General features: G+C 44.0%; 1 protein-coding gene across 1 annotated transcript in view; it reads left to right on the top strand.

Annotated features, from left to right (window-relative positions):
- Positions 1–24922, top strand: part of LOC133111900 (synapsin-1-like) — a 115694-nt gene that overhangs the window by 55754 nt on the left and 35018 nt on the right. The window contains exon 5 of the mRNA XM_061222537.1: positions 833–955. Coding sequence (XP_061078521.1) covers positions 833–955 — 123 coding nt within the window. The remainder of the gene's footprint in view (positions 1–832; positions 956–24922) is intronic.

Below are 24922 nucleotides of genomic sequence, written 5' to 3'. Positions count from 1 at the left end.
GAGTGGGGGGAGTGGGGGGGGGAGAAAGACACACCAAAAGATCGCAGAGGTGATCTCTTGAGCCGTTCGGAAAATCAGTTTCACGTTGTCCGCACTTTGGTGCGGCCGCGGCCCCGGACCGCTCGGACTTCTGCGGAGGATCACGGCGATGGAGTCGGACATTGCCTCTCTCCCCCCCCCCCCGCTCCGGCCCTCACTCGCACATCGTTACATTGGTGCGCTGCTTACAATCCTGCAGGGACTTATTCATCATCATCTGCAGGCCTATCTGTCCGCAGAACCTGAGCTTTGATCACGTTGTATTTCATACCTTACATCTGTTCCGCGTTTAACCTTTTCTAATGCTGTTTTTCAAATCCGTTACACGGCTTTAACAAAGGAACGCTTTTATTGGACATTTTGTACCAGATGTAAATTCAGCGTCCTCTTCATTCATCATGGCCTGGTAATGGATAGGCCCCATCTTGTCTCATATTTAAACGTAATGATTCCCTCATCTCCGTGTTGTTCTTTCTGTCTCTGCTCTCCTCCGTCTTATCGTCCCGTAATGTCTTCTCCAATCCCATCCCCTCCTGTTGGATCCTCTCCTCCTCCTGCTGTCTGATCCTGTTCCTGCTGTCCAATCCTCTCCCTCCTTTCAGATCTTTCTCTCTCGTCCAATCACCCCCCCCCTCCTGCGTGATCCCCCTTCTTCCTGACCCGTCGTTTACTGCGTGTCCGATCATTTATGGATTGACAGGTGACAAGCCTAGGCGGGCAGAAGGGCCTGTTTCTACCCTCACACATTGTTACGGTCTGAGATCCTGTACTTCCTGTGCGGCCCTGTCCCCAGTCCCTGTTTCCACGGCTGCAGCTGGATCCTGTGGAGCGAGAGTGGATGCGTTCGGCCGCGGCGGGCGACGCCGCCGCCCTGGGCCTGCTCCTCGGTCAGGACCCGACCCTCGCCTCCAAAAAGGTACTCAGGCCTAATCAGAAGTGAAATGCGTTTTCATAAGGAAGTAGCTGGAAAATTTCACAATCTGCATTCTTAGACCAAACTGATTAGAGAAACATTATCCCGCTTACGCAGTCACTTCCAATCTGCCTTTAATCTGTCATTTGAATCGCCTAATTGTTTAGTAAATGACCCAGGGATTCCATTTTGCAAAAGAGTAAATTGTGCGCCTTGGCATTTTTCCTCTATGTCTGTATAGTGCACTGTGTGTGTGGGTGTTTGTGGGTACGTGTGTGCGTGTGTGTGTACGTCTTTTGCGTCTGTACCTGCAGTGATGTGTTTACTGTAGTCTACAGTGGTTATTCCATTAGTACTGGGTTTGCTTTCTCGTACTGAACGTGTGGGTCATGTTTTTTGGAAGGGCTCAATTACAGTTGGAGTCTAAGCAGCTTTCCTCCTTTATAAACACAGGCATTATTAGTTTTGTTTTTTCATTTTCTTGCACTGTTGAACTTGAGTAGGCCGTTTTAAATGTATACACCTTGATTTGACAGATGATATTAATTCTGTGATGAATGCTATAACCGCATGGTTACCTACAGTGTTAAGTGTTATTTTTATGGGAAAATCGCACAAAAAGTTAAGTAGCTGGAATTTCGAATTACGCTGCCTGTATGTAATTGATTTCAGCTGCATGTAATAGGTTCATTATGAATTGTTGCTTAAGGGATAGAACAAGATGGGGTTTGAACTTGTACTGATCTGCACTTTGGTTCACATCTCTTGGATATGGTTGCCAAGCCATGGATGATCTGACATGAGGTCATAGTCAAGATGTTAATAAACAACATTTCAATGTGCTCATGCAGCCAAACCAAGAGCAGATACTGGCTTCATATGATGAAAAAGAAAAATGACAAGTCGTAGAATAATTTGATGACCTTGTTAGCTAATTATGTCAAAGCTGGCTCAATGGTGTGAAGCAGGTGTGTTTACGGAAGAAACTGTTTGCAGTCCGCGCCGTAAACTCCCACTGAAACACAACCCTTTGTGTTTGTATTGGAGAGGAGTGCTGTTTCTGTCTCTCTGAGCTCTGTTTACAAGCATACATGTGTCCTGCACCTGTCTCCTCCTGCTGGGAGGGAGGTCCTGGGGCTCCCAGCTCACCGGGGCAGCCTGGCCTGGGGCCTGCAGTGTGGCCCTCTGTCTCTGCCCCGTCAGAAGCACTCAGAGCACAGACAGGACAGAGAGCACCAGGGGGGCTTTCCTAAGTACTGCTCCAGGGTTACAGACCAGGGGAGGTTAAGTCACAGTATCCTCATATATATTTTTAGTGAGGTAGACCAACTGTTGTCACATCTGAACGCAAAGTGAGAAAGTAACAAAAGTGTGTGTGTGTGTGTGGATACCATGTCTATATTAATGTCGTACCACAAACATCTCCTGAATTGCAGCGCGGATGATAAAAAGAATCTGAGCCTCCCACCAGTGAGGGCAGTTGTAAAAGTTTTGGTGGCTGATAAAAACCTGGCGTCAGGGGGCAGCTGTTTTTCCAGCGTCTCCTCTTTCAGACGGGCCGTAATGTCCGCCCTCCTGCTATCTGCTATCACACCCAATTCTGTCAGGTCCTTCTGCATGTTTGCTTGTATCTGACACCCAATCCGCAAATAACTGAACTTGGCAATGCACTTTTAAAAGAGTGTATGAAAAGACAGGGGATTCTGGCCATACGATAAGCCTCTGACCAGGCCAGCTGAGAGTGCTGGCCACACCCCTGTGAGGAAACATTGACCCAAATGATAGCTGACCCCCAAGTTCACGAACCGTGTAACGTTAACTGAGAGGGGCCAGGATGACTGTGGGAACTATGGGAGGTTTTTTTTTCATACTTCTGGCCCTACGGACACATGCGCACACACACACACACACAAGAACCTCTATATTTCTGTCACATACCAATAATTCTTCAAACTCAAACTTTGCCTATAAAGAAGTTTTTATTAAAACACATGTGTATGTTTGTGAAACCTCCCTTAATTTAAATCTCTGCTGGCAGTATTGCCTTGGTTTAACAGTGTCCCAGGGGTGTCCTCCTGCCTGTAGTTAACATATTGGCTCTCTGACGGTGATCTCTGAAAGGCTGTTCATTGACAGTCTGTCACAGGTAATATGGGGATTGCTGGACTGCTCTAGCGTGTATGAGAAATGGTGGGGGAGGTTTTGTTTGGGGTGATAAGTGACGAAGTAAACCTCTCTCTACCATTGGAATTGATTGGTGTTATTAGGCCAAACATAAGCTGCAGGATTCTTCTAGACTCTGTCTTTTGTCGATTTTCTTTATATTTCACAGTAACAGGGAAGTTCCAGACTAATTTTCAGAATTCCAAGGTTGCTTTTTTTTATCAGAAAGCCTCTCACTACAATTTCATCTGCAGCTTTTTAAATGGTTGAATATTGTTTTAGATGCACCGTTTCAAAATGGAAAACAGTCTTTATAGATTACCCCGGTATTCAATCTAAACTAAATTCGCTGCTGTGGAAGGAATGTGTATTATCATTCAAACAAGCAGGTCCCTTGGCAACATAATCAGAATGGCAGTAATGCCCGGCGAAAGTAAATGCATAAAAACAAATGTGTAACTATTTTGTTCATGTATATCAAATGCATGTTTTGTTGATACTCATCAAATTTCTCTATTATTTTTGTCCAGACTATCTGAGAGCGGGATTGAACACACGGAAAAGAAGCAGTTATAATACAGCAGTCACACAGAAATGGAAGAGGGAGGGGCCCTTTCTGTAACAATGGAGAGAGGAACCCTATTGATCGAGACACTTTAACTCGATAAGGACATTGTTATTTATTTATTTCATTGTTTTTATTTTTTTATTTGCCAGAGGTGAAAAGAAATCAAATTTCTATCAGTCTAAATTGTACTGGGCAGCATTATCATTTGAAAAGACCCTTCTGATTTGACAGGTTCCACTCTGTGATGATTAATCACTTCTCGGCTTCATTGGACTTTTCTCATTTCCTTTGCAACTGGCTCCGGGCTACAGGCGATAAGTGCTGCCCTTATTACGCGGTGCACAGGGAAATGTCGAGTGCAGCACTATCCTACAAGTGATCAGTGGGAGGGCCCCGCCAATCAGGCGGTGGGAAGAGAGAACGGTGCGCGCAGCCTTTGTTTCTGTCCCTCTTCTCTCTCCCCCGCTTGATATGGGTTCCTCTTTCCTCTAATTATTCCACATGCCTGTCTTGCTTTTGTTGTGCTTCCCATTTTCTGGGCTTAAAAAAATATATTTATTTTCTTTTCAGTCTGGTTTTGAGGAATACATTTACTCAGACAATGAAACCATTAGTGAGATTCCTATAAATACAAAAAGTTCAATGCAGGCTTGTGCTGGTCATATAGGATGGTGATATTGTCTTATAATTAGGTCTGAACAGTCAATGTATCAACATTTATTTCTGTAATATTTGTGCTGTTAATAATCATGACCTGTCCCATTGTTATTGAGGACAGAGTGTTGATCTATGACAGTCATCCTCTGGTACAGTGTGGATCTCCACGAGAGAACTTCGGCCAGTACCGCTCACCTCATTTGTTTGAATCTGAGAAGAGTGTTGTACTGCATCGCTCAGGGATGCAGTCAGGTTATCTCCTGAGAGAACGAGGAGCCATTCTGTTCACCTTGAGGTCCGATGTGTTCTCTGTGATGCAACATGGAGCTCCTTCGCTCTCCCTGTGATTGCGGGTCTCCGTGGTGTAATGGTGCTCTGTGGGCCTCTCTTACAGACTGCGGGGCTGTTCGGCTCGCCCAGGGGCCCCGGCCCGGGTTACACCTCCTTCATTACACGTGTTCATTACGGCACTGTCAGTAGCGCCAGTCCTCCTGAAGACTGGAGGAGACGGAGAAACACAATGGGGCTGAGCAGAATAGCAGGGAAAGGCACACTGTTGTTGCCCACCAGGCCCCGAGTGTGGGCAGACATGTCATTATGATGTTGTCTAAATGGACACAGCTGTCTGTCTGCAGTAACAATCCCTTTAAAAGCACCAGAGAGTCCTGAACATCCCATCTCTTATTTACTTTAATTTATTTATTTCTCTGTCACCGGGCTCCCCAGCCACAGTGATGTATAGTGCCAGGATGTAACGTGCAGTCAGGACAGCCTTAGATTCTCCAGATAACACACGTTAGGCTGTCAATATTGTGTTAAAAGGCAATGTTCCCTCCTGTCCTCCTGTATCATTATTAGGACTTGTATAAATTTGTTTTTTATTCCGGTGGAGGATCCGCCATCAGTTATTCTGCCTCTTTCTATGAGGTTGTGTTTTCAACAAATGCTTTTTTAATGAATGTGAGCTGTCACTCAGGTTATTAGTCGCTCATACGGAGGACAGTTGAGCGCTGTCATTAGGAGGAGATAAGACACACGGCCCTTTTCCCTGTGAACGCTCGCCCACCGCTAACCACCCCCTCCCCCAGCCTCAACCCCGACGCACAAGCCTTCAAATGTTTGTGGATCCTCGTTTTTTTTATTATTCTTAAACACACAATGAAAATGAAAGAATATGATGGTATTATGGCATTTCAAGTCAATATTTATTATAAAATCAATCTAGATGAAAATCTGCCCATCCCTCTAATTAGACAGGGTGACTGGAGATTGATTTTTAATTGCAAAAGTAATTACATGGAGCAGATAGCCAGTGACATTTGATTATCTAGGTGATTGATTAAAAGGCCTCGCTCATGCTGCAGCCTGTCAGCTGGGGGAATCCAGACAAAAGAGCAAATTAAAAAAGTTGTCTTGTTTGTAATCACGAATTTCAAGGATGAAATTACAAAGGCGCGCATCCCCCTGTGCTGCAGTGGTGGCAGGCTCAGGCATGGCGTTCAGAGGCCCTGCTCCCCACCCAGAGGTGATAAAGAAGAAAAGAAGCATTAAAAAAATAATGAATCAAGGAATTGTTCATTTATAAAAACACCCTCGCGGGCGAATGATAGGAATACTTATCTGCCGAAGAGTCTTGGCAGAACTGGAGGAGAATAATGTCGAAGAGCGTAAAGAATGTCTCATTTCTTCCCCAGAGTTTTCCGTTTAATCCTTTCCACTTCTCCTGTCACCTCTTAGCAAGAGGTGTGTCGTCCTCTTCACTACTGGGTCTGAAGTGTGGGGTGATTTGCTGCACGCACATATGTTATTTGTTGTTTTTTATGATTCATAATTTTTTATAGATTCTCTGTTATAAATCTTTTTTCGTCCTCTAGCATAGTTTTAGCACATCATGGAGCCCTGTAACAAAGGGTTAAGCAGCTCTCTCTCTCACACCCCCCCACTCACTAAGCACCCCGCAGTTCCAGCATGTATTGACCCTGCTGCCCGAGTTTCACTTTCAACCCCCTGTCCACCCCCTCCATCTCCTCCCGCACAACCCCATGTGCTGCTAATTACCCCCCCACCCTGCCGCAGTCAGACAGATTCCCTCCGTCCCCAACACACACACACTCACACGTAAACACACACACACAGTCACACACACAAACACACAGTCCTGCCGCTCCCCCGCGATGCTGCTAAGTATACTCGGTGCTGCTGGAGGTTTGGTGTGAATTAGACTTACTAAATATAACTCCATGGGCCCGCTAAGCCTTTTCAGTCATTTTAATGGCAGGTTTTCTTATTTTCAGTTAGAGTTGCTATTATTGCAGCCCTTATGCGTTTGTTTCATATGCAGGCACTTGGCCCCGGTGGCCATTGTTATCCAGAATAAAGAGACGTTGGCGCATATTTTTCCGTGGCAGGGGAGCGAAACGTTCGCTGTGGAATGAAATAAAGAGTGGAGCTGCAAGCAAAGGCCAGTGAAGAACAAGGAGGGGGAGGCAGCGATTGAAGGCGAGAAGGGCAGCTCTTTTAACTCAAAGCATTTTGTCGGGTCGTCTGACAGTGGCGGTGAGGCGCCCTTTGAAGCAGGGAAGAGGGAAAATAAAACGCACTGACTACCTCCAGATACTATTTACCTTTAGGATGTACACAGTCTATATTGGCTTAAGCTGCCAGCCAGCCACCCCCAGCTCCCCGCTATCTCTGTAGCTGTCTGAGTCGTGGTAACAGGGACTTCCCCCTAAATTAGAGAGAGAAGGAGAGGGAGAGAGAGCGCACGTCTGGTTGTAAATCATCGCATATGTGCCTCCCAGCACCAGGCCCAGACTCTGCAGGCGAACACAGAGCCGCGGCACTTATTAAATTTCCATGAAGTTTACCAAATTTGCAGGATCAGTAGGGTGAAGCCGTCGGGGGGGCTGTGCTGTCGCCTGGAGGCCCTGCGGTGCAGCTGACTCGCGCTGTCGCGGACGCACCCTCCCCGTCCTCGCCACACGCGCCATCTGATTGGATTAGGCCCCGCTCCGCGAGGGCCCCGCTCCCTGCCGGGGCTCCAGGGGGCCCATTTCAGCTGCCTGGGCAGGGTTCAGCGGGGTAATCTATGCCCCATACCGGCAGCACCGGGAGGCTACCGCCTAATGCCTGCACGTATACAAACAAAATGTGTACCACCACAAACGCACACAAACAGATGTAGCCACACACGCGTATAAACATGTAGAGATTAAGACACGAAAACATACAAACACAAACATGGATACACACACTTACAGATAACCACACACACAGATGTAGCCACACAAGCGTGTAAACATGTAGAGATTAAGACACGAAAGCATACAAACACAAATGTAGACACACACATACACATGCCCACACACACACACACACACACACACAAACGTATAAACATGTTGAGATAAAGACACAAAAACAGACAAATACAAACATACGCACATACCCACACATACACACAAACAGGAATGTAAACGTACATGCAATGCAGACATAAACACATGAACACAAGCGCCAATGCATAGATGCAGACAGACACGTAAACACACAGATTATAGATACAGGAATATACAAACATCCATACAAATAAATGCTACACACACTTTGTAGATGTAAACATACAGATACACACCGACAGTGAACTAATGCACATACAGATGCACACCATCATAGACTCACACACACACACACACACACACACAGACACACACAATGCACAAAATTAGCATATCTGGGCCTGGACGTGAGTAGTCAGTAATTGAGAGAGAATATTGTTCCACCGGAGGTGGAGGTCAGCCCAATCCTGGAACCCCCTCTGGCCATTAGTGTATCAGCCGATAATCCCTAGTATGCAGTTGGCCAGAAACACTTACAGCAGTGTGTCTGAAATACACTTGGGTACTTGCACATGTAGAATTAGCCTGTTTGGTTTGGGGGATAACTGGACAGAGGGGACTGGACACGAATGTGGCAGCATCATTGTTGGTTAATGTTTCCTCTCTGAGACAGCCAGTGCAAAGAGGGTCAATGGGATGGTAGTTAGCAGGGTATCAGACATTTTCTGCTGACCTAATGATATTCAGAATCAATGATACTGCAGGCACTGCTGCTGTTCCATCACCTCTCTGTTCTTACTGCTAACAGGATTATATTCTGCTGTTTGGGAGGTGTGTGTGCATTAAAACAGGCTCCATAATTGCTCTTCAGACAAAATAGCTGACCATTATTATCTGTTATCGTTTTTTTTAAGAAGTTTGTCCTGTTCAGCTTGCAGGTCACATGTATGTATCCCAGTTAATCAGCTTGTTTTCTTCATGTCATAAAAATGATTCTGGTCAGAACTATAGACTCAGTGAGCAATTTATTAGGTAGATCTGTACACCAGCTTGTTAATGGAAATATTTAATCGGCCAATCATGTGGCAGCAACTACATACATAAAAGCATGCAGACGTGGTCTGTTGTTCAGACCAAATGTCAGAATGGGGAAGAAATGTCATCTAAGTGACTTTGGCCATGGAATTATTGTTGGTGCCAGACAGGGTGGTTTGAGTATCTTAGAAACTGCTGATCTTCTGATTTTTTTAGATACAACAGTCTCTAGTGTTTGCAGAGAATGGTACAAAAAAAAGCATCCAGAGAGCAGTAGTTCTGCGGGAAAAAACGAGTTGTTAATGAGAGAGGTCAGAGGAAAAGGGCCAGACTGGTTGTCGCTGATAGGAAGGTGACAGTGTAATGCAACTGTGGTATGCAGAAGAGCATCTCTGAACACACGTCAAACCAAAGTGGATAGGCTACAGCAGCAGAAGACCAATAAGTCTAAAAAATAAGTTGAATAAATTCCTAATAAAGTGCTCACTGAATGTATGTATATTTCACTGTGTGTGCCCATATATTGTGTGTTTTTGTGTGTGTGTGCACAAAATTGTTAGTACTAATGTAAGAATTTACAGAAAACAAATCCTATAGCCACACAAAACCCATTTCAAGGTTCCTGCTGCTGTTTGCCACCAAATGTTATTTCAAGGAGCACAAAAAAAAAAATCCACCTTGACCTCAAAGCTTGGCCTTGCTCCGCCCCGCCCGTGCGATCCTGCCCCCACGCGACACCTGAATACGGGCCTGCTAGCACCGCCCTTTCACGCCGGTCCACTCGGCCCGATAATGATGATGCTCAAAAGGTCTACGTTTTGATCCCGCGCCAGATTAGAGCAGTGCCGCTGATGGGATTGATGGCATCTGCCGCGGCTGTCCGGATTGAAAGACAAATGTAACCGGGAAGGTTAGTTCAGGCCCGTCGTGCCCTTATCAATCAATTACATTTTTGCTTTGTCAGATTAATTGTATGAATGGTTTGGCACAGATAGAAGGCTCGGGGCTCCAGAGTTTGCAGTCTGTCTGGCCTCCTGGGAGGGGTTCTTTCATACCGCAGCGTGTCCGCACTAAGCGCCGGCATCACAAAGCGCCGGTTCCCGCTGCCTTCTTCGAGGATGACATTTCCAAATATTGCAGACTTGTTGGAGGAGCCGGGTGCTAAGCTTCCCTTATTAAATGAGCTGTAGGTAAATCCTCCAGATAAATGGCTCCTAATGAATACATCTTATTTACAGGGCGATATTGCACACATCACCTCATCTCCAAACAGGCATGTTAGTCAACCGCTTTCTCTAAACCTTTTTATAAGGCACTGCTGTCTTTGGAATAATCTACAGCGTATTATATAGACTTAATATGCTTCAGCCATCCACTCATAGCTGAGTTGGAGGAACGGCCTATGTGTGGAAATAAAAACAAACTGAAGTCATTTTGTGTCGGTGGATGTAACTGTACCGCTTACTTTTTCCAAATTTTATGTGTGTCTTGACAGGCGATATATTTTTCACTTACCATTTTTTGGATCCCCAAATGTATGAAAACAAGCAAAGGTTACAGGATCAGAACCCATGCAAGTACATAGATGGGGCTGTCACACTGAGGCTAGCCAGAGCTATGTCCATAAGCTGCACTGTGGAAATGGGACTGACTGAACTGCTAAACATACTGTAGCTAGCTCACTAGCTGTATCAAATAGCTGTAAGAGGAGTGATATACAGTGGCTACATTGGCTGTGCAACTGCAGGTGGCCTGCTAAAGAAATTTACATTTAAACTTTGATCACTGTCCCTCAAACCTTGACTGCAGTTTATCTGTGGAAGAGCGGAGAGCCGTCCATACATAATCAGTTTTTATTTTGTATCTCATGCCTGAATTGAAGAGTGGCAAGAGGTCTGTAGGAAATAGGAATGAAATCGGAAAGATTGCTAAGCAGTCCGTGTGCCCTTGTTTGTAAGCTCGTCGTACTGTATGTGCGCTTCCCGTTCGCTCTCCTGTCATTGCCAGAGTCACCGCCCTGCTGTGAAGATTGAGCGTGAGGACAAAGATCCTGGACTGGAATAGCCCAGTCGCTAACTGGATTAGCCACAGACTGATATCTGGCTGCTACTCATCTCAGTGTGAAAAGAGCTAATTAGTGTTCCTTTGATACTTGACTTTGTCGTAAATCAGCGACCATCAAGTTTTGCAGCGAGTTTTGCAGTCCCACGCTGGAGTGCAGGAGCCCGTGTCAGGTGCGGAAAAGCGATTGGATAGGTATGGTGTCTATGGTAATGACTGTACGGGACTGACTGGCAGCGATGTGTCCCAGAAAGCAGACAGGCTTTAAGCTCTCTTCACCTGATTGCATTGGAGGCATCTCCGCAGGGTGACGAGGCTCACCGCGTAGCCCCCCCTCTCCAGATGACAGAGGATGTCTTCAATTAGACGTCTCTAACTCCTCCGCGGAAGGACGCCGGTGACTAAGCAGGTGTCTGATCGACAGCTCGTCCTTAATGTAATCATTTTAGTCAGAGGCTTGCGGGTCTGTAAGCGACACACAAGGTTCTGTGACCACGACGCAAGCTTTCTTCCTGTACCACGCCTATCACCTTCCAGGTCTAGTGGACATCCAGGCCAACCAATATAGTATGTAACGAGGTGCTTTTTCAGTGTTTATTTCATTGGTTAGTACTGTAATTGAATTTCCAAATGCAATATGAGTTCCATTTTTTTCTTGTCTATTTCAACTTTTCTCTCACTATTATTAGTAAGGAAAAAAAAAAAAATTATATTTAAGAGTTAAGCACAAATGTGAATTGAATCAGAATCTTAGACTGTGAAGAGTATAAGGTCCAGATTCAACGGAGTAAGAATAGAATAATAGAATAGAATAACTGAAACGATAAAAAAAAGCTACTAATCCTGTCTAGGAAAGAGTTTAATTAATCGGCTCGTTGGGTCCATTACATTGTTTATTCTTAGGCAAACGGAGAAGAAAACTGTGACCTTAGCCAATTCCAAAATAGCACAAGGCTAAATGATTGTCAGGACTGTTTGTAATTATGTTTTGTTAATGTCAACAGTTGGATGGTTATGGGATATGGTCTGGAGTGTATTGGGGAGTGTATTTAGTCTGTGCGCCAGCATCCACTGGTAGAATTATGGCTGTCTGGCACAGTGTCACTGTGTCTGCAGTGGTACGCCATTCCACACTGTTCCGTCAATGCCAGCTACAACTTTCCTCCGCTCTTTCATCTTATCTGCTGTGTTTTCTCCCATGTGTGCTGCTTTCAGGACTTTGTCACTGTAAGTACTGTCTGTGAGATGACTGTGTGTGCTCCAGCATAGCTTATCAACCCTTAGCCCCCCCCTTACTCTCAACCCCAGTTCCTGCACTGCCATTAACAAATCCCAAACCAGTCTTTCTTTGATGCCATAGACAGGGCAGTTCATGCATCACCGGTAAGGACAGTATTGAGTAATTTTGTGTTGTAAATTGCACTTTTATCTATCGGAATATTTGTCATATTAACTACAGGAGTTACCAGTTTCAGTAAATTATTCATTTTCTTTGAGGGTGAACTAACCCAGAGCAATAATTTAATTATTCATGCTTGTTTACTACAGCAGTTCAGGTAAAATTGCTCAAAGCTTTCAGTTTCTTCTCTGATATTTATTCTGATATGTCTTTTGGTTAAAAGATGTTTAACCTTACCATTACACTGTACTGCTCCCTACTTAATACAAACAGCAGCCTCTGCACCTATAGTGCTTTTATTTATGTAGTTCTTTTTTTAATAGTGTGCAGATGTAGATTGTGCGTGTGCTGTCGTCTGAATTGCACTGTATACATTTTAATCCCTCTTGTTCGATCAGTCACTGATTTGCATGTATTGAAATGGTGCATTGATTCATGCGATATTCAGCTGACTGCAGTTAATAGTCGATAATGAAGTGTGAAGAAGTGCATTAAGATGAATTGTTTGCCACTTGCCAAGAGGGGCTGGATTCCTGACAAGGAAGGGATCCTTATTAACGATACGTCACGCCGGGAAGACAAAGCAGCCAAAACACTACAATAATCATCGAAAACGGATTCCCATCCAAATTTAGATTGAAAAACAGCTATCGTTTCAAGAGGAGGCCAAGATGAACTCTGCCAGCTGACTGCATTACTTCAATAGCTCATTTCTCATGATTTACAACCCAGCCACAAATATGGACACAGAGGCTCTTGCTGAAACACACTGTTTAGCCTGTTTTCCATAATAGCCATATTGTGGCTAACCTATAGGGCCAGAACAAATGTGTGTCCCTTGCCTTGCTGCACTATAGAGATGGGCCTCGAACACCATGCCGAAATTCCTGGTCTGGACGAATATTTTTGAAGGCGACCAACTGCAACTGGCCACTCTAAAACTCTGCAACATTAGAAAATTCCCCACCTGCATTTAGACTAGTTGGATCTCCTGCAACGGTGGACACTGCCAACGGATGTTCTGAGATGGGTAGTTCACACTGCAGCAGCACCTCTCTGCTGCATTCTAATACGGTTCTTTCTCAGCGCGGATCTTTGGTCTGAACTGGGCTTAAGAGTTAAAGCAATTTCCTCCAAACACAGGTTTTTTTTTTATAAACTTCTCCACTTTACCTCTGCGTTTCTTTTCCTTAGGCCTACTGGTGGGTCAAGTCGATCCCTCACCACTGAAATTCAATCAAGGTCTTTAAAGTGTAAACCAGTTGAAAAAACAAAAGGCTTAGGGAAATCAGATCCTTAAACAACAACAAACAAGCACTCTCTAATCTTCTTAGGGAAATTAATGAAGGAAGCCCCCCTCAGCCAGGGTGGATAATGATCCCGGCCGATTGGATAAGAGGCCGCAGTGGATCAGGCGGAAGGTGAGAACGGGAAAGGGGATTAAAGGCAGACTCCCGCCAGAATCAAACGGGACTCCGGCAAAGGGATCGCTCCTTGCTCATCCCAAACTTCAAAAAGTCTGTCCTAAGCTGGAAGTAGGTGGCTTTAATCCCCTCTGTGGATGTAAATCTATGCGCCAACTTAAGCCAGCCTTTCATCCCCCACACTCCTCCAGTGGAGCACTCACTCCTCACTCCTCGTCACTGTCAACTTTTGCTCTGTGCTGAACGGTGAAGATGTATTCTTCTGTTTGCTCATTAGTCCAGTGCGTCACTGTTGTGTGGAAGATCAACACCAAGCGTTGCCAATACCTTCATGAAATGGCTGATACTGGAATGGGTTTCATGTAGCACTTCTAACTCCTTAATGGCATAATTCATCATGACTGTTATCATACGCATACATACCTATTTGGTAACCGGAGAAACGTTTTTTTTTTATGACGTGGCATGTAATGTGTCATAATGTGTATAATTACATCTTGTAGCCTTATGTTATTTGTTATGCGCTGATCATAATTTAATTATGGGCAGCATTGTGGCCAAAAAAATAAATGATGCCTCAAGACCTGTTTTGAGTAAAGGGATCCCAAACCCACATTATAATTAAGCACAACATACTTAAGAAGGATCTTGATGTTCCTCATATTCACTTTCTAACGGACTCTGATCTGTTCTCGTCTGTGGGTTTCTGCCCCTCACAACATCAAGTGTAAGTCTTGATGGATCAAAAGTGTTCTTTCCATCCTGCCATTGCAGATACCTTCATTACATGGCTGCCCATTGAGATCATGTTACTGTGCTGGACAGATGTGTTTTTAATATTTCTGTTTAGAGGGTCTAGTATTTAGTGTCACAACTGTCACTTACATCTGCAAGACCTGTTTTGAAATAGGCTACCTGTTTTATTGTTCTCGCGTAATTTGCCCTAAAAAATTGCATTTATTTCAAAAAAAGATTTATTTGGAACTTGTTTCCGCTTTTTTTTTTTTTTAACTTAAAAGTATGTAAGGTGATTTTCGAAAGAACTCGAGCGTGAGAAAAGATATAAGCTTTTAAACAGTCTAATATCTAATGGCTTCCAAATCCACAGTGTGCGCCCTCCTACCTCCAACAAATTGAATCAGGAGTTAAACCTAATCAGAGAGACAGCTCCCAGTGCATGGTGGTACTGCTGACATCACAGCTCCTCAGTGCTGAAAGTGAATGGAGTCTTGGTAAATACGTGTTTATGTGCAAAATGGCGGCCGCTGGCAGAGTCATTGTGGCCCTTGTTTATCTCTGTTTTCCATTTCTCTCCCTCCCGTTCCTGCTCGTCTCTTCCTCCCCTGAACTTTGCCGCTCCGTCCGCTAATGGCACGAATTGCGCCTCGTCCAAACACCGCCGGGCCAAACCAAAGGGGGTGAGTCCTGCTTCTTCTCCAGACGTTGCGTCTTATCTGAGGGCCGCATTGCTGCCCTGAGCATCTCCTGACGTCCTCCGGAGCTTAGCGCAGCCGGGCCCAGGTGATGAGAGACGGCCGCTCTGCGGGAAACCAGTGTGGCTTTAATTAGGGTTCCCCTGATAACGCACACAACGGGCCCGCTCTCAGAGACTCTCCACCCCGCGATACAGATCAGCCCCCTGCGCTAGCCCACAGTCACCATCGCTAAGGAGCACGCCGGACCATTGGCCCAGTTTGTTTGTCTCTTCAGATGGCTCAGAGCTCCAGCTAATTGTTCTTCAGTGTCACTTGGCTTGAGTCGGCAGGATGCGTTAAGCCGAGCTTGTTTCATATGGACGTCTGTGCTTTGATAACTTCTTGTTTTAATTGCGACAGTAGCAGTAATAAACAGACTCCAGGGTACAGTATGTATGCCAGAAAACTCTTTGTCCTTGATTACTGAAAATAAACTCAACATGTTTGGCATCTTTAACTTTTCTACAAAATTTTTCCGCATGGTAATGGTAATACTTCATTTGTTAAAGTAAACATGGAGTTTACTGGGCAAATATATCTTTTTCGAAACAAATATTTTTTTCCACAGTCAAAAACAACCAGATCTATGAGCACTTTTCCACATTGGCAAGTTAAATTATCAATGAGCATATGTATTAACAATATTTGCATTAGGATGGAATGCAAGTTAAACACGGCTTATGGACACAACTTGGGTTTTGTGTATTTCCCAGTATAGTGGGAGGCTGTTATCATTTCTAGCTCCTGTCAGTGTAGCCTGCCATTGTTGATGCGAACCTCAGAGAAAACAAACAGGAACCAAACAAACAGTGTGGACATACGCTCTCCAAATGTTCTGAGAGACTGGAGATTTCCCAGCATTCCCCTGCCTCCTGCTCAGTGTGTATCGTCACACACTTCCTTTTAAGCCCAGTCACAGTTGTTTTGATATTTTTATCTGCTCGCCCAGGGTTATTTATCCACAGGAGAGTGGCGACTGAAGTGTGCTTTCAAATATTAACGCTCGCTGCAGCGCGACAGAGGATCCATGCTAATTACTGGAGCCAGGAAGAGCCACTCTCTTCTGCAGATGTGACACTGAAACCCAACCAATATTCTGTGTAATTAGATTGTAATTGCAAGGTAATTATTATTTAAAAACACACACGCGCGCACACACGTATGCACACACACACATGTACGCACACCTCTTTTCAGCTCAAAGGCAGATGTATGCCATGCTAAGCCACGCATGAGATTACAGTAATAGATTATTTCTGCATGGAATAAAAGGATTAAATATTGTCGCTGTCTCTTGTGAAGTGCTTTTTGCACTTGAGTTATAATTTTTGTTTTGGTTATTGTTCATTTACAGAAGGAATTTCACAGCATAGGACCATAAACATGTAGACAATGCGAGCAGAGATAGATTAAGGGCTGAACATTCAGCGACTGAAGACGGTTAAATTGCTGAAGCATTTTTTGTGAGTGTGTGTGCATGCCTGTGTGTTTGCATATGAGTTATATTTTGAATTTTTTTGGTGGAGAGAGCCCTAAAACCAGAAATATGGGCTTACTGTCTCCTATTAGGTGGTCTCCCCTATGCTGGCTTTGGGGAGGCATATGGACAGAAAGTGCACTCGACGTGGCTACAACTGCCCTGCTTGTCATCCCGAATCATGGCTGGCCTAATCCATGTTTTAATTTACTCCACTCCTCCAGGCGAGAGCCTGGCCGGTGCGGTCCTGTGGGTGCTTTCACTTCTGCTGCTTATGACAAGGAATATGCAAAGGCACAGTAAGTTATCTGCTGAGGTGTCAGAGGGGCCCTCTGTCTGAGAATACATCTCCGGTCTCCCGCCATTTTAGCGTCACTCATGGAAACGCTTCGCAGTTACAAACAATTCTTCGGAGACCTCTTTATTAACATGTTGGTCCGGGGAACCCATTAAGCTGAGATTGTTAGATGAGGACACTCGTATTGATTCGGTGAGGAATAGACCCCTCTGGAAAGTTCCAGGTTAGGGAGACAGACTCCAGAGGACATCACTTCTTTCTTTTTTCTTTTTTTTATCTCCACCTTATTTTCTTTTATCCTATTCATTTTGCGTGCCGTTAGAAGGAGTCGCGGTCGGCCGATCGAACGGAACGTCTCCGGCCCGTCGTTAGGCCGAGAGTGCTCTCTACATGGTCGCGTCGGGCATTGCTCCCGGAATAAAGCGCAAAAGGGGAAAGTGTGGAATTTGGTCTCCAGAAGCCGTGATGTATTAGATTTTTTACGGTCAGAGCAGTTCCTTTACTGCCTTTCAGTTGCCTGTGTGCTCGGACAATTCTCTCTGTCGCCGCTCCATTCTCCCTCTCTCCTCTCTCCCTTTCACAGTATCATTTGCAATTTAATGCTCACCTAGGGTGAGCTTCCACAATAGACCCCACCGTAAAATGGTCCAGGCCCTGCCTGCATGCCTAATGAGGTTGATGTTGAGCTATTTAGGTTATTGTCCTACTATAATATCTACTTAATGCAACTCAATGGGAGTGGATTGTTGGAACCGTTAAAGATTCTATTAAGTCTTTACAAAAGCCACTCTATTCTGCTGGCCATAGTATAGTGGCAAGGGCATACATTTAAGGGTCCGGACTGTGGACTTTTTCAAAGGGTCTCTATGTAGAGAAAGAAAAAAAAGGTAAGAATGTGTAAAGTTATTTTTGCGATCAAAGCAAGTCAGTTGAATTCCCATGAAATATTTGAATTTACAATTTCGGAAAATGAAAGAAGTAATCATGTAATCTTTTACATTTACAAGAAAACACTGAAGGATTTTTTATTTTTTTTTCACCTATCAAAAAAAAATGTCTGTTGCACCTCGGTAGTTCCCGGGCTGTACAGAAACTCTTTGTCTGATTTTTCTCAAGAAAAAAAAAAAACTTAAATCATTTATCTTATCTGAAGGTCTGCTTGTAGGGGACCACGCACCAGCAAGAAACAATGCGAACCATTATGGGCACCAAAGCCCCTCACAATATGGGGGGTGGGGGGGGTGGGGGTGTTTGGTGGAGGTGGGGGTGGTCTCATTTAAATAATTCTTGATATGAAAACTGTGTTATTCTGGTCTTTGTGTTTGGCCTATGGGAGTTTTTAAACAAGCCCATATGGTGGTAGCCACCAGCTTTGAAAGGGAGGGTGTAGCCCGGGCCAGGATTTCACACAGTCGGTATTGAGTGGGATTGAAGAGGCGAGCGCTAAGCTGTCTTTTCATACACAGAAAAGCCCCTCCATCTGGCCTCCCCTAAAACTCTGGGCGAGTTTGTTCAGCTCCCCGCAGGATGATTGGGCCTCCTGAAGCTGCAGTAACAACATCAATAGTGTAAACCCCGGCCACTTGAGAGTATTACATTTCTTTTCATGCTTGACTTAATCAAAACTGGGGAAATGAAATTTACACCTTTTTGATGTCCTTTTCCCTGCTGTTTAAGAGGGGCAATCTTAACCCGTTTGATCTTCACAAGCACCCACTAAACGGCCAAATATGCCAAGCTGACAGAAGCAGACGGTTGGCAGTTGCCAGTTTGTGCAGGGTCACTATTAAAGCACTTCATGTAGGGAGGCACATACCTCACAGACTGGCTCTGTATGTTCATAGGGTAAAGCCAATCTTCTGTTGGAAGGGAGGATATCATTCCACCAAATGTAAAATCAGGCATTCGATCTCCCCTTGTGTTGTGATTGTGGGAGTTTTGGATAGTGTCAGATTTGTTTGTATATTTTCCGGTCTCATTAATATTGTGTATAACAGCTTATCAAAAGGCCTTATACACTTACCCACCCATGTGTCATTTGTCAGTATTTGAATTTGATACTTAGAATGTATTTAAAATTATAAGCTGTATAAGTGCAGGTGATATACCCCTGAGCCAAATACAGTATAAGTATCCTTCTTTCATAATATCACAGATATTTCCCATCACAGAACATTTATTACACTCTACATGACAGCTGCACAGAGTTCATTTCGCTGCCTTAATGATGTGCCATCTAAAAAAAAAAAAAAAAACAGATAATCTTGGGATATGGTCATTAGGCACTCATCTATAATCTGCTGCAGAGGGAATGGTAAAATACGGGCGATAGTGCTTCAGATATTGTCATTCATGAGTGGTGTCTGCTCACTTTAAAAGAATAAATTACACACCGCACTTGCAAGAAGTGATCCTGGAGAATGATAAAGCGAGGTTTTTCAGCCACGATGGTCTCATTTTAGCGAGCACGGTGTATCTGATTTAGTCTGGTAAATAAAGCCTTTGATGGAGGAAAAAATCTCCTACTATTCCCAGACTTCCTTGTTTTTTTTATTTTTAAATGTGTTTTTATTATTTTTAGTTGTCCGTGGCAGCGTGCTTGATTTAAGGAAAGTGTGATAATGAGGGGAATCTGCGAAGGTTTACCGCGGCGGGGATTTTGGGCACGGTTGCTGGGAACATGGCGAGTGACAGTTGTTCCAGGAGCCTGGTTTTAATAAGTCGGCGGTGTCTGGGGCCTTGCTATCCTGCTAGGCTTAGGGTGAAGCCAGCATCTGACTGACTGGCTGAGCGCTCGGCTTCATGGAGCTCTGTTTGCACCTCTTAATGAAACCAGAACTGTTAAGCAACTTGGCAGCAGCCCGCCTCTGCCTTCTCCGCGGTCAGTCCGTAGCAGCGCATGCGGGAGCAGGAAATAAATAAACTAATTGGGATTTTTCTTTCCTCTAGGATACTTCCCCTAGCGATCCCGTCCACAGCCCCCCCCCCCCTAAATTTTTTTAGTAATTCATTTTTGTCACATTTTCTCACCCTCGGTTGCGAGCTTGATGAAAACATTTGTGCGAGATAATTAAATGCCTGTGTCCCTCGGAAAACAATGTTCCATTTGTTAAATATAATTTACCATTAAGGGCAGTGGCACTGGGAAGCAGGGAGGGGTGCGAGTGTGTGTGCGAGTGTGTGTGTGTGTGTTTGTGTGTATGTGGGAGGGACAGGGGGGAAAGGGGGAGGGGCGGGGGGCACTTTGTGACAGTGTGAAAGGACTGGGGTTCTGTCAAGGCGTCCAAGATCCTGCAAAGGAACTTGTCTGGGACCGTGATGTTCCGACAGCTCCTGTGTGACAAGATACATAGTTTCTATTCAGCGACAAGCAGATTATGGGTTACTATAGTTTCCCTAATGCTCAATTGAAGCCGAGGCCTAATCTGAACAGAATGGGTTAAAAGGGGCCGGTGTTCAGGCCCCTGAAACCACATGTTGAGAGTCAGGGACCGAACCCCACAAAGCAGGGCCCTTCCTGCTTTGATGTCTTCTCTCTGGGTTGTAGATTGAGAGGGAGAGAATACGCTGCCCTTTGCACACATAGCTTGATGGGCCCGCTGACAATGGCCGTTGTGAAGTGGGGGTCTGAAAGGGAGCAGAGCGGGCCCTGCTACGTCCCCCGGCCCTCCACCGACCGGCTCACACAGGAGCACAAGAAACCCCCAAACGTGATTACAACTCACCGGCTATTTTAACACAACCTCACGCCGCATCATATCGGGCCGTCTTCATCCTGTACCCTAAATGCTGTTTGCAGCGTTTCACCCCCTTTCCCCCCCCACACTCCTTTAAGTCTGTAAAGAAATAACAGGAGAGAAAAGATGAAAGAACAGAAAGTGGCAGGCTCGGGTATGTTCAAAAGCGCTCGGTTAAATATTTTCTGAGCAGTGATTGAGGCAGAGGTTGGGTTTTGTTTAAACAAACTGCTAATGAATGGGCATGTATTGTGAACTGTAATGGAAAAGCTAATATTGTTCCACCTTTACGAAGGAAAAAAGTATCATTTTTGATTAACAAAAAATGTGTTGTGTTATCATATTTTGCTGTTGGTGTTGTTGTGGTTGTTTTTGTGCAATCATTTAAGTACTGTATATGTGTGTTTATATATACTATGTAGTTTGTAAACTGTGTGTTTAGCTATGCGTGTGTTTGTGCGCGCATGTGAGTTTGTGTATTTACAAAAGTTTTTTTCTTCTCTTTTACTCGCATCCTCCTGCATTTGCACTGAAAGTTTGTAAGTATTTTTTTATTATTATTCAGAAAATATGAATAAATAAATGTCACAGTCATTCTGCTGCATGAATAAAATGTTAATAAATCCTTAACTCAAAATTCAGGCGTAGGCATGTTGTAATTATTTTCCATCGTTATTTGAGAAATAAAAACGGAAAGGCTGTTGTGTACCAAGCTGTAACTTAGTTTCAGCAGACCAGATGGCCTCTTTGTTCAACACAGATGCATTTGCTCATCTTGTTTGTTTATTATAGGGTTCATATGTGCTTCCATGCTCATTTCATTATATTAAATATCTGTATGTTTGTGAGCACACAGATTTATCGCCATCCCTGTCAGTAGCCTGCGTTCTGTTTCCCCTATTGTGTGGTTTATAGCATATTTGAAATCAATTAAGTATGTAATTTGTAACAACTGTTCAGACCAGTTCAGACCTAAACAATGGCATTGGGATAACTGTCCTTGAATTTGAGTCTTTAGTGAGGCCTCAATAGGCTTACAATGTGCGGAATTAGCTGGCATATTAATGACCAGATGCAATACCCGTCCATTCTCCTCGCCTCAAATCTGCTTATGCAAATAGCCCATGAATCCAGTTCAAAGGGCTGCCTTTTAAATGAGCCTTACATACGTCTATACAGAGCCTTTCTCCGGCTGCACTGGGGTCGGGAGAGAAAGTGACATGAGAAAAGTTAGGACACTTGTTTTTCCAACTGAACATGATCCTGTTATCATACTCCACTACTGCTTACTTGCACGGCTTGGTTGTTGAATTTGGGGTCCTGAACGAGGGGAGATAATCCTGGCTATTGTGACAGTCTGTTCCAAATTCGGCTTTCACGGGGGGGTGGGGGGGGGGGACGCAGGGCCCGTCCAAGTTCATGCCCCTGCTTATTAAAGAGAAGTAAAAAGAGAGAAAGACTGAGCGACCGGGTAATCCCTCAACATTCGGTCATGTTTCCACAAATTTGTGGGCTTCAAAACAAAGTAGGAAAGTTAAAACCTGTATTTGAAAAGAAACAAGTTATAATTATGGCTCATTCCCTTATGTGATATTTCACAATATCAGAATTATAATGTTCACGTTGTTGTGTGTGTGTGTGTGTTTTTGGACACAATGCCTCAGAATAAATAATGTATTCCAGCCTATTATTGTATTGTTCTGCATTAAAACTGTTCTCATAATGCTATTAAGTAATAATACTGCAGGTGATGTAGTACAAAGTAGCATTTCATAGATCAGAAGAAAGAATAAATATTTATGAATTTGTTAATCTTGCGCCTCATTAGTTACGTTTTTTTTTTTTTTTGGTTGGAAGGCAACTTTTTTCTGAAAAGTTACGTTGTACAACCCCTTTTTTGCTTTTTTATCCACATATATTTCTTCAGGGCAAATTTTTACATTTAGTAGAAACCAGAGGAATTATTACTTTAACAAAATATATATTAAAATGTCATTCTAGGAATCATTATTATTATTATTATTATTATTATTATTATTATTAAAAGTACTGGACCTTTTCTAAAAGTGCTTGAAAAATCAGATGTATCAAGAAAATACATACATACAGTTTATGACTATAAAAACATTTCCACTGTAGTGACCATTCATGAGTGGGATGACTGCTAGGTATATTAGTCTCATGTTTAGTGACATCTTTAATAATCGCTGGTAAGCGGAATGGTAATGTTGGGTTCATAAGTTCTGAGACGCTCCTTTTGGGAGCAGGTTCTGATAGTCTGATGCCCTGGGCCTGTGTGCTATCCTCTCAGAACAGTGCGGCATCGCTAATCCCGACTGATTAATGTGCGTTTCCTGACACCTGCAGCAGCCAAATGTAAATCTACTGTCTTATTGTCCCATTAGCAAACAGAAGAAATATGTTCTTGTCAACATGTGACTGGAGTGCGGTTAATATAATCCCGTCTGATTGGTGAGTGAGGCGGGGGGGGGGGGGCGGCCCGTTTGTGCCGGAGCACTACCCTGTCACCGCTCCCCTCTTCTGGGGCTGACTCTCTCTGAGCACCCCTGACGAGCCCGGCAGCGTCAGCGTCTCCAGCGTTTACGCAGGCTAGCGTCGCGGCGGGAAACTGCGCCCATCAAACTGAGCTGAGGAGGAGTGCTGATGAAGCAAAGTGGAGCGCGTTTGAACCCTGCGGCGGCCTGTAGCGTAGCGGTTAAGGTACATGACTGGGACCCGCAAGGTCGGTGGTTCGATCCCTGGTGTAGCCACAATAAGGCCCTTGAGCAAGGCCCTTAACCCTGCATTGCTCCAGGGCAGGATTGTCTCCTGCTTAGTCTAATCAACTGTATGTCGCTCTGGATAAGAGCGTCTGCCAAATGGCAGTAATGTAATGTAATGTAATGTAACCCAGGCCCATTTTCAGTGAAACTAAAAGCCAGTGATTGTCAGGCCACAGGTGTAACATGTAGACATCTAAAACACACCTAACGGAAGACACAGTATTATAAACTTCAGTCCACACACATATATGTTTTTCAAGTCTGTGAGTAATGTTTTTTTCATTATTTATACTAAAACTAGTTTCATATTAAAATTAACGTGACCTTGTACATCTACGGTTTTGTTTGATAAATTATAGTTTTCACCCCATATAAATATGAATATGAAGTCTTAACAAAGCGTATTCAGTGTATTCAGTGAATTTTTCAATTAAAACTTTAAATGAATGTTTTATAGTTACAGTACAAGAACTGATGCACATTCCTCATAACAGTGTCCCCTCAGTGTCCTGAGAGAGTAGAGATGAGATTTTAAAACAGGACATTTGTGGTTGGATTAATTAATTTATTAAGAATGCACATACAGTTAGGCCTCTGTGAATTATTACATTACTGAAATATGTTTACAGTTTGTTTTGCACTTTGTTAATGAAAAACAAAAATGAGATTGAAAATCCTTTAAAGCCCTAAAAAGTGGAGGGGGGATATGCGGGTGGCAAATTACGCAATCTGCTTTATATGTCATTTTGATAAATATTCTAATGTGGATTAAATACATTTAGAATTAATTTGAATACATTTGCAAAAATGTTATAGAATCACTATTACAAACTTGCATGATTAAATATATCTTCATTTTCAGTGGTGGGGGGCCAGGTCTTTCAGCTGGGCCACTCATGTAAAAGAGCTGGGCCCAAACAGGAATACTCCCTACTCCCTGTGCTCAGTCTCTTTTGGTTCTGACCAGCTTGTGTTCTTTTGGTTCTGACCAGCTTGTGTTCTTTTGGTTCTGACCAGCTCGTGTTCTTTTGGTTCTGACCAGCTTGTGTTCTTTTGGTTCTGACCAGCTTGTGTTCTTTTGGTTCTGACCAGCTTGTGTTCTTTTGGGTCTGACCAGCTTGTGTTCTTTTGGTTCTGACCAGCTTGTGTTCTTTTGGGTCTGACCAGCTCGTGTTCTTTTGGTTCTGACCAGGTCAGTCTCTTTTAGTTCTGATCAGCTCATGTTCTTTTGGGTCTGCCCAGCTCGTGGGGGCCCATGGACCGTGAGAAATGGTGAATTTATGACCGTAAACAGAGCATCAGACACGGCAGCGTCCTGCGTTTGCTCCCTGGTTCACCCAGAGCAGGCAGCCCTCCTTCTGTTCACCACTAGAGAGCGGGAGGGCGGGAGCCAATGTGCAGTACACTCAGCCAATACCTTCATTTCTCTATACTTTTCATACTGAGTTTTAATTATTTCTACAAATGATATATAGACTTGAAAGTATTTGTGTGTGTGTGAGATCACATGAGTTCTTTAAAACTATATTATGTATAAACAAATCCTCTATGCAGG

This window comes from Conger conger, chromosome 15 (assembly GCF_963514075.1).
Source record: "Conger conger chromosome 15, fConCon1.1, whole genome shotgun sequence".
Lineage (NCBI taxonomy): Eukaryota > Metazoa > Chordata > Actinopteri > Anguilliformes > Congridae > Conger > Conger conger.
The sequence above is the reverse complement of the archived record's forward strand: the minus strand, read 5'-3'. Positions and strand labels throughout refer to the sequence as shown.